We start from the raw sequence: 14,528 nt of genomic DNA on the forward strand, positions 1-14,528 counted from the left end.
CGACAACCAATCACTGCTCACCTTCGCGCTTGACGACAACCAATCACCGCTCACCGTCACTCTCTACCACAACCGGTGATTGGTAAGCGATGATTGGTTGTCATAGACAGCAATGGTGAGCGGTGATTTGTTGTTGTGGAGAGCGACAGTGAGCTGTGATTCGTTGTCGTGCTGAGCAGTGATTGGTTGTCGTGGAGAGCGATGGTGAGCGGTGGTTGGTCATCGTAGAGAGCGACGGTGAGCGTTGATTGGTTGTCATGGAGAGCGGTCACCGTCGTGAGAGGTGATTGGTTGTCATTCAGAGCGACGGTGAGCGGTGATTGGTTGTTGTGGAGAGCGTTGATTGGTTGTCGTAGAGAGCAACAGTGAGCAGTGATTGGTGAGTGGTGATTGGTTGTTGTGGAGTGTGGTGATTGGTTGTCATAGAGAGCGACGGTGAGTGGTGATTGGTTGTTGTGGAGTGTGGTGATTGGTTGTCATAGAGAACGACGGTGAGCGGTGATTGGTTGTCGTCAAGCACGACGGTGAGCAATGATTGGTTGTCATAGAGAGCGACAGTGAGCAGTGATTGGTTATCATTGAGAGCAGTGATTGGTTGTCATAGAGAGCGATGGTGAGCGGTGATTGGTTGTCATGGTGAGCGGTGATTGGTTGTCGTGGAGAGCAGTGATTGGTTGTCATTGAGAGCAACAGTGAGCAGTGATTGGTTGTTGTGGTGAGTGGTGATTGCTTGTCGTAGAGAGCGACGGTGAGCTGTGATTGTTGTTGAGAGTGACAGTGATTGGTTATCATTGAGAGTGATGGTGAGCGGTGATTGGCTGTTGTCTTTACACAATGGTGGTGAGTGAAATGAATCTGCTGTCTCAGCAGCTGTGATGTGAGCTGGAGAGCCGTATCGAGTGTAGGATGGTCACTAGCATCTGCTCAAAAAGTCGCCACAGGCTTGATCATTGGGGGTAGATTACGAATAAAACTAGCTCATGTCTTAAGTCATTCAAATTCTGTAAAGCTGCTTTGGGACAATGTCTATTGTTAAAAGCGCTATACAAAAAAAAAGTCTTTCGATTTATCGCTCGACTCTGAGAAGGTGTCTTGTATGTAAGTGTCTTGAAGTGGGCGGAGTCAGAAGGACAGCCTGCTGACGTGAGATGGCAGTGGTTTGGTTAAAAGTAAACTTTATCCAGGAACGTGTCTACTTTAATGAACTCACGTTGAAGGAAACTGCTAAATGACTCAGGCCCTAGCTAGGCAGCCTACATTCTGAGGGGTTGTGATCATGTGCCCTTCAGGTGCCCTTGTTTTGTAAATTTTTTTCTGTTCTTCTGTCTGGAAAATTCAGCATTGAGGTTTGGATGGAAACAGAACAGACGTGAGTGATGTGCTTTTACTGAGCGTGCTCCATATGGCCCCTGAGCCTTGAGTGCACTACTGAGTGATCACTAATGAGGGATCATACACATCAAACAGGTGGAGAGAGAGAGAGAGAGAGAGAGAGAGAGAGAGAATTTGCCTGAGTTTAATAGCACAGTTGTTAACAGCTGCATCTGTTTAAAGCTCAAGCCAACGCACAGATGTGTGTGTGTGTGTGTGTGTGTGTGTGTGTGTGTGTGTGTGTGTGTGTGTGTGTGTCAGCACAAGAGAAAGTGCGTGTTTGAGGACATGATGTAGAAAGAAATTTGGGATTGATATCAGAGATGATGGAGGAATGAACAAGTGAAATGCTCACACACACAAACACAGGTCTTTACAAAATTCATTTCCTTTCAGTCTTTCAAAGATTCTGTCCAAGCTAAAGTTGTCCATCTGCCTAAAAGCAGGCTTCAGCTTGGTGTTAAAAGGTCACAGCTGGGTCAGAGGTCACATGGACTTCCTGCTGCACAGCTGACGTTAATGCTGTGGCGTTCGATTGCACTTTAGCCACGCTCGGAGCACAGCGATACTCCTCAGCAGTCTGGCAGTCTTTCTTCAGCCGAAAAGAGTTCTGTAGCTGAGAAACTTTATCAAGCAGGAAAAACATCAGCTAACAGTCACCCAGCCGCTAAATCTGAACTCACAAACACGCTAGCTAGCATTAGTGCTCCTAAAATCAGCATCTAATTTTTGTTCCAGCACAGTGGTGATGATGGTGATGCAAAACTACTAAACTACAAGTCACCGAATCACCGAATCTGCTGTATTTGTGTCATTGAACCAGATAGTGTATATTTTGATTCATGACTCAGAGTAGCTGCCATGGCAACCGCCAACAGTGGGTCACTAGAGAGTTCAGAAGTACAGGTGTTAGCGTGCTAGCTTTAAAACACTGTTCAGAGTGAGAGAATGATGTGATGCAAGTTCAGTTGTTCTTGTGATTTGCCACAAAGATCGTTCAGAATAAAGAAACGGTTCGTGAATCATTTGTCAGTACTGAACTTCTAGAGGCAGCATGGTGGTGTAGTGGTCAGCACTGACGCCTCACAGCAAGAAGGTTCTGGGTTCGAGCCCAGTGAAGTTTGCATGTTCTCCCCGTGTCCGCGTGGGTTTCCTCCGGGTGCTCCGGTTTCCCCCACAGTCCAAAGACATGCAGGTTAGGTTAACTGGTGACTCTAAATTGAGCGTAGGTGTGAATGTGAGTGTGAATGGTTGTCTGTGTCTATGTGTCAGCCCTGTGATGACCTGGCGACTTGTCCAGGGTGAACCCCGCCTTTCGCCCGTAGTCAGCTGGGATAGGCTCCAGCTCGCCTGCGACCCTGTAGAACAGGATAAAGCGGCTCGGACTTTTCTTTCTAATTTCGTTTTGGAGAGGCGTTCAACAGACGTGTGTGTGCGCGCGCGCGCACGTGTGTGTGTGTGTGTGTGTGTGTGTGTGTGTGTGTGTGTGTGTGGAGATAGTGTTTGTAAAAGTGTGTCTTTTGGAGAACAAGTCATTCTCCATGGTTATTTGAGTCCTTTTGTGTTTATATGTGTTGTATTTGGCAGGACTAACAAAAGGACTGGTGAACTGTGTGTGGTGTGTGTGTGTGTGTGTGTGTGTGTGTGTGTGTGTGTGTGTGATATCTTCTTTCCTTTAGATAACTCAAGTGAGTTTGTGAAGTATTTGTGATGGTCCTCTGAGAATCATATCGAGTCGAACTCTAATTGATTCCATGTGCTGCAGCAAAACTCTGTGTGTGTGTGTGTGTGTGTGTGTGTGTGTGTGTGTGTGTGTGTGTGAAAGAGAGAGACCTGTGTGCAATCCTGTCTGTATTGCCATCACTTAGATTTTGAGGAGTGTGTGGTGTGTGGCATCTCTTTTCAAACACACACACACACACACACACACACACACACACACACACACACACAGAAGTAAGATGACCTGTTTGGACTGAGAGGAAGTGTGATGAGGCTGATAAACAAACTAATCTGAGGATCTGTGTGTGTGTGTGTGTGTGTGTGTGTGTGTGTGTGTGTGTGTGTGTTCGTACTAATCTGTGATACACACTGCAGAGTGAGTTTGTTTGTGTAAAGTCAAACAAACCATAGAGGAGCTGGAAATTGTCACACTCGTACACACTCACACTGCAGGAATGTCATTTTTCACCATAGTCCACATGACACAATATTTATTCTGCTAAAAAAATTATCTTTTTACTTTTAAATCAAAAGTGATTTTTCACCTCGACTTCAGTGACGCGAGTCTTATAACAGGACTGCTCTCGTTGTCAGACACTCCGCCCACAGTGTTCACAGCTTCTCGCTTCTCTCGTGTACACGTTTCTGGCAGTGAGCTTCAGAATGTTCTCTAGCGTTCTTCTGCATATACACACGTGCATGCGCTGGTGTCCAGCAGGAACACAAACAAGTACACGTCTTATAAAAAGGTAATGACATTTAATTTCTCTTTCTGAAAAGAAAAAGAAAAATTTTCAGCAGCATGTTGTGCAGTGTGTAGCATCGTCTCCTCAAAGCATCGCAGCTCCCGGTTCGGTCCTGAAGGTCATGTGGGTTTCCTCCAGTTTCCTCCCACTTCCAGGATCAATTCCTGCCTCATACTTGGTGTTCCTGTGATAGACACCGGATCCATCACCTCCCTGACCCAGGTAAAGAGCACGCAGACAGGGAGTCGGACTGCGGCAGAACCAGATCGTGTTTGTTTGAGCTTCTCAAGTGGCAGCTGCAGCTCATCAGTCCCATAAACATGATGATGCTGTCAAATGAAGCACAGTTTCCTGTTGGCTTAGAGAGAGTCAGAACCAGCCCTGAAACACAGACGTCCGCGGACAGCATCACTGAAGTGGATCATTGCATTCCCATGGTAACCTCATCTCCATGCAGCGCAGAGGGTCAGCCTCGTCACATCAGTATACGGTACAGTCACCGATTGATGTCCTGATGACGGCGTGCAGCAGGTGTCGTTCTGATGGTAGATGATGAGGTGCAGCACTTTGACAACTGGAATATGAAGACGAGAAGAGTTCTGAATTAGATTCCTGCTGCAACAGGAAGCCAGTGAAGTGACCTCAGTAGGAGAGGAACATTCCAGAGAACTTCAGGAGGTGATGAACCAGGTGGGACCAGTGGGAAGGAGGAAATTGCAGCAGGACCTGTTGGTTGGTGTGATGAGACGAGCTGAGGGCGATGATGGCTGTGGAGTTCAGTGTAGGAGAGGTTTTGATCAGCTTTGTCATGTCAAAGTTGAAATTATGTGGTTCCATCAGAAGGAGATATCTGGGGTCGATTTAGGTTTGATATAAAGGGAGAACAAGACAGGACCTGGTACTGAACCATGGGTATCTCCTGTAGTTCAAAGGAATGTAACAGAAGTTCTCGGCTACATAGTCGCACTATGCACCAGTCCTGTAGATCTGATGATGATGATGATGATGATGATGAAGCTGTAGTTACCATCAATCAAAGATTGAGAATGCCTGGAAGATGCAGGAGGAGGAGTTTGTGGTGCTCAGGGTGGCAAAAGCATCCAGGATCCTCAAGAGTTTTTCAGCTTGTCCCTCTGGAGGAACCCCTAAACGTTCTCTGGAGAACCCTACAACAGCGAGTCTTTCGATCAGAGAAGAGTCCAAGTAGAAACTCTTGAGATAAGGGAAGAAGTGTCCAAATAATTTTGGGTAGACTTTTAGGAGTTTGGGGACTCAGGTTCTCTCCTCTTATATCTATTGGTACATGACTTGGGTATGCACAGAGGCCACGCCCCCTGTATAATAATGGGGGCGTGGCATCTGAAAGCGTCAGGCCCAGTATATTCCATATGGACGACACATGGCATGGTATAAAAACAATAATAATAAAAATATATTTATTTGAAAAAGTGTTAGTGATGCCTCAAGAGACTTGATATTGAAAGTGTGTGTGTGTGTGTGTGTGTGTGTGTGTGTGTGTGTGTGTGTGCTTGTAGTCATTTGTGTGTTTGTGTTGGCTTGCGTTCTAAGGCTGATATTAAAAGAAAATGAGTGATGGTGTGTATGTGTGTGTGTGTGTGTGTGTGTGTGTGTGTGTGTGTGTAGGTTGTTATGGTTGAATGGTTTCAATTAGAGAATGTTCTCAGGGTTTTACATGATTCTCTCTCTCTCTCTCTCTCTCTCTCTGTGATGGATGGATGGATGGATGTGTTTGAGTGTGTGTTAGTCAGGCTGTTAAACAGATGTGTAAACTCACTCTCTCTCTCTGTGTTTGATGTGGGTTTTGTGGTTTGTCCCAAATTGGCGTTGTGCTGCAGCTCTCGGCACCGGGCAACCGAGCGAGGGAGTGAGGGAAAACAATGAAAAACAGAGAAGAGAGAAAAGAACGCAGGAGCAGGTGGAGGAGAGAAGGTGCCAAATTACAGTCAGGTGTGAGACGCTTTCTCTCAGAGTCCCCTCTCTCAGCCTGACAAAACACTCATCAACTCTCTCTGTTTCTCCAACGCTCTCTTGCGCTCTCTCTCTCTCTCTCTAACTTGAGGTGTTTCACCTCATCTCTCTCTCTCTCTCTCTCTCTCTCTCTATATATATATATATATATATATATATATATATATATATATATATATATATATATATATAATATCCCTTTTTTCTTTGTTTCTCTCTGACCTTTTTAATGAGGTCATTGAATCCCGTCTGTGATTGTTAAGCACTCTGTGTGTGTGTGTGTGTGTGTGTGTGTGTGTGTGTGTGTGTGTGTGTGTGTGTGTTGTAAAAACTTTACAGCAGGTTTTGTCCTTTCGCCCTCATTTGTTCGGAATCTGCACCTTCAAAAGAACGACAGAGTCAGAGAGAGGAGTGTAATGAAGCCATTAAAAACATCAGGAGAAAGAGATCCCTCAGCTGTCCTTGAACACCTTCCAGCAGAGTGTGTGTGTGTGTGTGTGTGTGTGTGTGTGTGTGTGTGTGTGTGGTGCTCTGTTCATGAAAGACCCAGATGGTGTGTGTGTTTCAGGTTTGTTCTTTAAAGCCAGATTGAGGAATGCAACTACGGTGTGAAATTACTGGGAACCAAAGCAGCCAAAAAGTGTGTGTGTGTGTGTGTGTGTGTGTGTTACAGCTTTTGCAAGAAAACGCAGATCTGTAAACATAATGTACAGCAAATATCAGTTAACCAATCACACCAATCATTAACATCATCCAATCACCCCAGGGCGGGGCATGTCCCCCAGGCAGGCGGGGCGTGTCCCCCAGGCAGGCGGGGCATGTCCCCCAGGGAACTGACCCTTGGTTTGTCAGTATTCCATGGGATTCATTAATATGAGTAACATACAGGCATCACAGATGTGGAGTGAGTGTCCAGGAGTCTCCACAGTGGGACAGAGTTTAGGGGAGAGACAGGTGAGTTGCTCAGGGTGGAGCAGAGAGACAGACAGAAAGACAGACAGATGCCTGGTGTCTCTTCTGACAGAGTGGCTCAGTTCACTTCATATTTTATTTGTCTTCCCAAAGACACTCTTGCAGCTCCAGGTGCTTCTGCAGAAACAGTAATGTTTAGAGGTTCGCACTGAACCACAGGTGAGACTCTGAGCTACTGATCAGAAGGTTGTGAGTAAAATCCCCTGGTCTCAGTACGTCAGACAGGTCACCTTCATCTCCTCGGCTCGGCTCATCAATTAGTAAATCTGTTTAAGAACACACCCAGGGGGTTTATTCTGGGGTTGTATCCCTTCGGATTTTAGGGGGAATCCCTGGATATAATGTCCCGTCTTGACAGAACCTCCCCTGTTCTCCTGCCTTAATCATTTCCAGTCTCAGTCCTGGAGTAACCCTACTCTCAATATTTTACTGTTTTACCGACTTTAATACACCTGATTCAACCAATCAGCTAATTATCCAGCATTCTCCCAGTTCACTGTGTGTGAGAGAGGATCTCGTCCCGTCGCTGTGAGTTTATGAGGGAGAAATTCCATGAGCGCATCTTGCTGTGTCTAGAATGTCCTGAGTGAAGATATCCTCCACTACATGGAGGAGAGTAATGGGATCTGAACCCCAGGTTTAGTTAAGAAGCGTTGACGAGCTCACAGTGAGGGCAGCGATGGATCAGTGCTGGAGTTAAAGGTTCATTTTATGGGGTGTGTGAGAGAGATTCACGCAAGACCAGATTTGCTCCTGTGATGTTTTACATAATTTCAGGCCTTGCTGGAATAGATACACAACTCTCTAATTCCTTTAAAGACCTGTGTGTGTGTGTGTGTGTGTGTGTGTGTGTGTGTGTGTGTGTGTAGACCTGGTGACTCACTGTGAAAATATGACAGAAAAGGTCCAAGTGAAACAGAGAGAGGAAGAAAAAGATAAAGATGTGAAAGGGAGAAAGAGAGATATGAAGAATTAAACTGAGACATGGATGGAGAGAGAGAGAGACAGAGTCAAAGAAAGAAAGAAAGAAAGAAAGAGTGTTGTTAACGGAGAGAGAGACGGAATGAGGAGTAGGAGGGAGGGAACCCCAGTCCTGAGCGGTACATTCTGTCTGAAAATCGTTTGCTAAACATGCCAAGAGTTTCTGTTTGAAGTCGTCTCGGTTTGCATCCTATGCACGCACGCGTGTACACAAACACACACACACATATACAGAGTTATGGAAGTTCTGAAATCCGAAGAACATGTTGCAGAGTGGTGTGTTTCCATGCAGATTTCTGGGTAACATGAACAAATATACAAACACAGAGCCCAAACAGCACGCCTGAGCTCATCGAGTTCTTACACCCCGCTTAAAGATGACAGAAAGGTCGTTTCAGTGATTGACACACAGTGTGCTTTGGATAAACATGTTGCTTTTCATTTATTTAATACAGTGTGTGATGGGAGGTAGGGGTCATGGTGTCTTTATTTTTTATTTTCCAAAGACATAACATGAGCGCTGAAAGCTCTGTGCTGGAAATGGAAGGGATTACACAGACCACTGGTGAACTGAGGGTACAGTGGGAAGATTGAACCTTAAAAACATGCCAGAGTCTGAAAAAGAGGGAGTTCTAAAAATGATGAAAACAACAGAATACCGGGAACAACAAAAACAAGGGAAGACCAGAAGCCAGGGAATGCTGTATACACTGGCAACGATCCATAGAAGAAGAAAACCTATATTTCACAGGGAAGTTCTTGACATGTATTCCAGTTTTTTTGGGATCTGTGGTCAGGCCTGATGTGGCCCCTGGAGCAGAGAGGGTTAAGGGCCCAAGGAACCCAGAGACTATTGAAGTAATGAAGCACTGGCAAGGGCAGAAACCAGGGTGCACTGGGTTTAGGACCATCAGGAGAAGGAGAATATGAAAAGAAGGGCAACAGTGGAGAACCTTAAAACAAGGTAACATGGAGAACCAAGAGAACAGTGAGATCATGGGAAATGAAAAGGAGCAGATTTGTTTTGTAAACAATCAACAGAAGGCAACAATGAAGGTCCTGAAAGTGAGGGAATGTTGAGAAGATGAGAAACCAGGAAATGGTGGTAAGGATAAATCACTGGGGATCATCAGAATCCTGAACTTTTCATTAGGCATACATTTATACATTTAACATTTTGATATCCTGAATTTAGAGAGTTCTGTAAAGCTGCTTTGTGATGAGATCTATTGTTATAAGTACTATACAAATTTAAAACACACACAAGCTGGAAAACACTGGGAAGACTGGAAATGAGAATACACTTCGACTGGAAGCAACTCTGGGCTGGGATCTCTGGAAAATAGGGAACACTGGAGAACCTTAAAACAAGGAACACTGGGAATGGTGGAAACACTGGGAATGTGGGAAATGCCCATGATGGCTGAGAAAGTTCTTGTGGTGGATGTGCTCCTGATCAGAACCGGCCATGTTTGGGTCAAACAATTATCATAATGCTGATTCAGACAGGAGGCTAATCAGAGTTCAGCAGGATTAGCATATGTAACGTGTGTGTGTGTGTGTGTCTGGTCCAGGGTCGAACTCCACATGTGCTCCATGTGTGTGGATGAGAGACCGCAGTCCCAGCTGTCCGAGTGTGTGTGTTGCGTGATGAGGTGAGAACGTGCTGAAACCGATGTCAAACACACTCTCCAACCGTGGCGTTGTGGAGTCGATCTCACGTCACACTAATCGCTGGATCTTTTATCGTGTTTTATTGTAACGGCTCCATAAGGACCTGCAGCTGCTCCTGTTGGTCAGCGTACGAGATCAGTGACTCTCGGTTGCATCTCGTCTGGGACTGGGCTTCATCGCTGCCAGTGTGCTGTGTTAGCGTAACGTTTGTTTACTCACAGTCACTCGCTCACGTCTCTGATTAAACACAAACACGGCTCAGTTTTTCAAACAGAGCGACAGTGAAGCCGTTTTCCATGAGGGAGAGCAAACACATCATATACTCACTGTTCAGGTCCTGACAATGCTGTTGCTAGGCAACTAGGAAATATGGACGCTGAAAAACGCCCTGCTATTCCTGGAAATGAGCGGGTGATAGAGCAGTGAAGTTTATATATATATATATATATATAAGACATAGTAATCATGGAAACGAGACAGAAACCTCCAGAACGTCAACATTTACCTCAGATTTATTGGGAAACCACTGAAAAAAACCCCAAACATCACATTGTTATTACATTTAGCAGAAACCACTAACACAGCAAATATTTGGCCTTATTGGGAAATGTCAACATGATCACGAAATACGGTGTCTGTCTGTCTGTCTGTCTGTCTGTCTACTGAAATATTATTATAAATTATTATTGCCAAAGCTGTATGATTTGCTCTGTGTGTGTGTGTGTGTGTGTGTTTATGACTGCCCTGTATGTCTGTAGTATTTCTCTTCTCTGGACCAATCAGCTGCGAGTGTGTGGTCAGGGTGCTGCATTGTGGTTGGTCCAGATTTGTTAAACTATCATTAACACACTAATCAGTGTTGACACTGTTTACTCCAACATTCTGGAACATTCTGTGTTTATCACTGGGAGTCTGACAGTGCGCTGGTGTGACCTTGGTGTTTGTGTTTCAGGAACAAGCGTCTGTACGTTTTCTTAGTGTCTTAATCACTTTCGGAAATCCAGCCAAAAGCTTGATCTTTGAACTTCCACAAATTAGGATTAATGTTTCTCAAATGCTAACGGTTATAGCTAGTTTATTTTACAGAGAGTTGTTAGCTAACTTTCCATCCATTCATTATCTGTAGCTGCTTATCCTGTGCAGGGTCACATGCTGGATCCTATCCCAGCTGACTACGGGTGAAAGGCGGGGTTCACCCTGGACAAGTCGCCAGGTCATCACAGGGCTGACACATAGACACAGACAACCATTCACACTCACATTCACACCTACGCTCAATTTAGAGTCACCAGTTAACCTAACCTGCATGTCTTTGGACTGTGGGGGAAACCGGAGCACCCGGAGGAAACCCACGCGGACACGGGGAGAACATGCAAACTCCACACAGAAAGGCCCTCGCCGGCTGCTGGGCTGTAACCCAGAACCTTCTTGCTGTGAGGCGGCAGTGCTAACCACCGTGCCGCCCAGTATAATTATTGAAAAGATAATTTAAGTCAAGTTTATTTGTATTGCGCTTTGAACAACAGACATTGTCGCATGATGATGATGTAATTATATTTATCATTAACTGCGAACACAACTAACATTCCGCTATAGTGAAAAACATTGTCATGACAGATTGTCTGTCTGTATAGTACACCTGTCTGTCTGTCTGACACACACACACACACACACACACACACACTCCTGTATCACCCTTTCTAACCTATCATCTGTCCATCTCTACAGATCAGAGTGGAGAGAGACACAGAGGAGAAAATCATCCTGCGCTCCAAGCGCTCAGGTATTGTGTGTGTGTGTGTGTGTGTGTGTGAGAAAGAGAGAGTGTGTGTGTATCTGGTAGCTTATCTGATAAAAACAAATGAGTGCAATCCATCTTCTTCTGAAAACAACACCACACACACATACACACGCACGCACGCACACACACACACAGCTTGTGTTACTGTCTTTGCATTCCTGAGCTGTGATTGGCTGCTCTCCTGCTGAACCGTGGCATCTGATAGGCAGATCTTGGGTTTGGCTGGTGTGTGATGATTGGCTCAGATAGCGAGATCTACAATTTCACCCTCACACCTGGGTGTGTAATGTGCCAAAGCAAACAACAATACAGCACACACACACACACACACACCTGCAGGTATACACACAGGAAGTAACATGACCTCATTAGTGTGTGTTCTGCAGTGTAAAAAGACAGAATTGAAAACATTTCTGTGGTAAACTAAGCTGATCACTGCTCCTGTGTCACCACATAAATCTTTTCAGTTCTGTTCTGTTTTGCACACACACACACACACACACACACACACACACACACACACACACACACCTCACATCTCCGAGTGGAGTGTGGTGAAGCAGCTTTAGACTCGGACGTCTTCTACATGACTCAGTGGCTCGATTCAGACAATACTGACTTGCTGAAAGGAACAGTTCAGCTAAATGTCCACCGTTTTACTCTGTGTTCAGGGCAGGGACAGATGGGGATGTGGACAGGGCGGGAACAGATGGGGATGTGGACAGGGCGGGGACGGATGGGAATGTGGACAAGGTGGAGACAGATGGGGATGTGGACAGGGCGGGGATGGATGGGGATGTGGACAAGGTGGGGACAGATGGGGATGTGGACAGGGCGGAACGGATGGGGATGTGGACAAGGCGGGGACTGATGGGGAAGTGGACAAGGCGGGGACGGATGGGGAAGTGGACAGGGTGGAGACGGATGGGGATGTGGACAGGGCGGGATGGATGGGGATGTGGACAGGGCGGGACGGATGGGGATGTGGACAGGGCGGGACGGATGGGGATGTGGACAAGGCGGGGACGGATGGGGAAGTGGACAAGGCTGGGACGGATGGGGATGTGGACAGGGTGGAGACGGATGGGGATGTGGACAAGGTGGGGACGGATAGGGATGTGGACAGGGCGGGGACGGATGGGGATGTGGACAAGGTGGAGACAGATGGGGATGTGGACAGGGCGGGGATGGATGGGGATGTGGACAAGGTGAGGACAGATGGGGATGTGGACAGGGTGGGACGGATGGGGATGTGGACAAGGCGGGGATGGATGGGGAAGTGGACAAGGCGGGGACGGATGGGGATGTGGACAGGGTGGAGACGGATGGGGATGTGGACAAGGTGGGGACGGATAGGGATGTGGACAGGGCGGGGACGGATGGGGACAGGGCAGGGACTGGTGGGGATGTGGACACGGCGGGGACTGATGAGCATGTGGATGGGTGGGGACTGACAGGATGTGGACAGGGTGGGGACTGACGGGGATGTGGACAGGGCAGGGACGGATAGGGATGTGGACAGGGCGGAGACAGATGGGGATGGAGATGTGGACCAGGCAGATGGGAATTATGTGGGGACAGAGATGGTAATTGAGCATGAATGGAGAGAGGGATACAGTTGGGGACAGGGATGGGGACTGGGACAGGACAGATATGGGAAGTGATAGTAATTCTGTGGGGATAGTGATGGGGTTTAAGCTTGAATGGAGATGAGGATTGACAGGGACGGACATGGAGTTTTGTGTAGGACAGTGATGGGACCGGGGCGGAGACAGATCGGGAAGAGGAGGTGTAGAGGGCTGATGAATTTGGGTTACAGATGGAGACAGGGTGGGGACAGAGATGGGGAGATGTCAAGGGCAAATGGGGACAGAGATTGGGACATGCAGAATGGTGATAAACTTGGTATGAAGATAAAATCTCTCAGTGATGTGATACACACCTGTACCTGCATCACGGGGACGAAGGACACAGGAAGTGAGATCATGTGTTAAACCTCTGAGTGCAGTCCAGTGCCTCATGCTCATCAGAAACACTGTGTGTGTGTGTGTGTGTGTGTGTGTGTGTGTGTGTGTGTGTGTGTGTGTGTGGTATCTTAAATATATTTGTACTGTATCTGCCACTGTTGGTTTCACAAACACACACAGGTAATTAGCATTGTGCGGTGATTGTGCTAGTATTGTGGTGTGTGTGTGTGTGTGTGTGTATCACGTAGCACAGTAATATAACAAAGTGATAAACAGTGTAAGGAATCTGTAATAGCGTGTGAACTGAACACCAGATGAAAGCGAGCTGTAAAGACACACTTCTGGCACCAATGCTTACACACACACACACACACACACACACACACACACACACACACCTACCTAGCATACCTCAGTCTCATCACCACAATATGCAGATTACAGGGTAAAGAGCCACAGGTTCGCATGGTGTGTGTGAATGACCTCATGCTCACTGGATGTTATTACTCGCTTCGATTACATTACAGGCATTTAGCAGATGGTCATGAGTACAGCACATCCAGAGCAGCCTGGGGGCAGGTGGGGGTTCGGTGCCTTGCTCAAGGGCACTTCAGCCATTCCTGCTGATCTAGGGAATCAAACTGACGACCCTTTGGTCCTAAAGCTGCTTCTCTAACCTTTAGGCCATAGCTTCCACTCAGTGTTAGCAGTGTTAGCATTGTGACTGAACCATTACAGGTTAACAAACAGACTGAAAAGTTTAATAAAACTGATGAAAAGAAAAGCGGAATGCAGAAGGAAGAATGAGGGCATGATCTCAGGAAGAAGGATGTCGAGAAGCTAAAAGAAGGAACGAAGGGAGAACGAAAGAATCAAGGAAGAAAGACGGTGTGATTGTAACGAGCGTTTCTGAGGACTGTGATGAGTGAGAGTGGAAGCGAGGCTGCAGATTGGCTGGCTGTTGTAACACCCACTATGACATCATCCTGGAGGTTGGAATTCAAATGTTGCAGTCAGTGTGTTTCAGTCTCCCTGTGAGCAAACAGCTGTGCTCTTACTTTACAGTGCTGAAGGTGTAAAGTGTGTGTTACAGTGCGTGGAAGACCTCACTGCTGTGAACATTTACATTTTTCTAAGTGTTTGTACCGTCAGAAGAACCTGGGCTGTGTGTGTGTGTGTGTGTGTGTGTGTGTGTGTGTGTGTGTGTGTGTGTGTGTGTGTGTCAGAGAGATCAGGTTGTGTAATTCATTTACTCTAGTTATAAGTAAACATGTAAATAAAGTATCATTCAAAAGTTTGCACACC

The 14,528-nt window shown here is 46.5% G+C and overlaps 1 protein-coding gene across 3 annotated transcripts in view; it reads left to right on the top strand.

The window, feature by feature from the left end:
- Positions 1-14,528, top strand: part of eda (ectodysplasin A) — a 50,315-nt gene that overhangs the window by 4,290 nt on the left and 31,497 nt on the right. For all 3 annotated transcript variants that reach the window (XM_060912256.1, XM_060912258.1, XM_060912259.1), the window contains exon 2: positions 11,184-11,238. In XM_060912256.1, the coding sequence (XP_060768239.1) occupies positions 11,184-11,238 (55 nt within the window). The remainder of the gene's footprint in view (positions 1-11,183; positions 11,239-14,528) is intronic.

Source organism: Neoarius graeffei, chromosome 28 (genome assembly GCF_027579695.1).
Source record: "Neoarius graeffei isolate fNeoGra1 chromosome 28, fNeoGra1.pri, whole genome shotgun sequence".
NCBI classification, from domain to species: domain Eukaryota; kingdom Metazoa; phylum Chordata; class Actinopteri; order Siluriformes; family Ariidae; genus Neoarius; species Neoarius graeffei.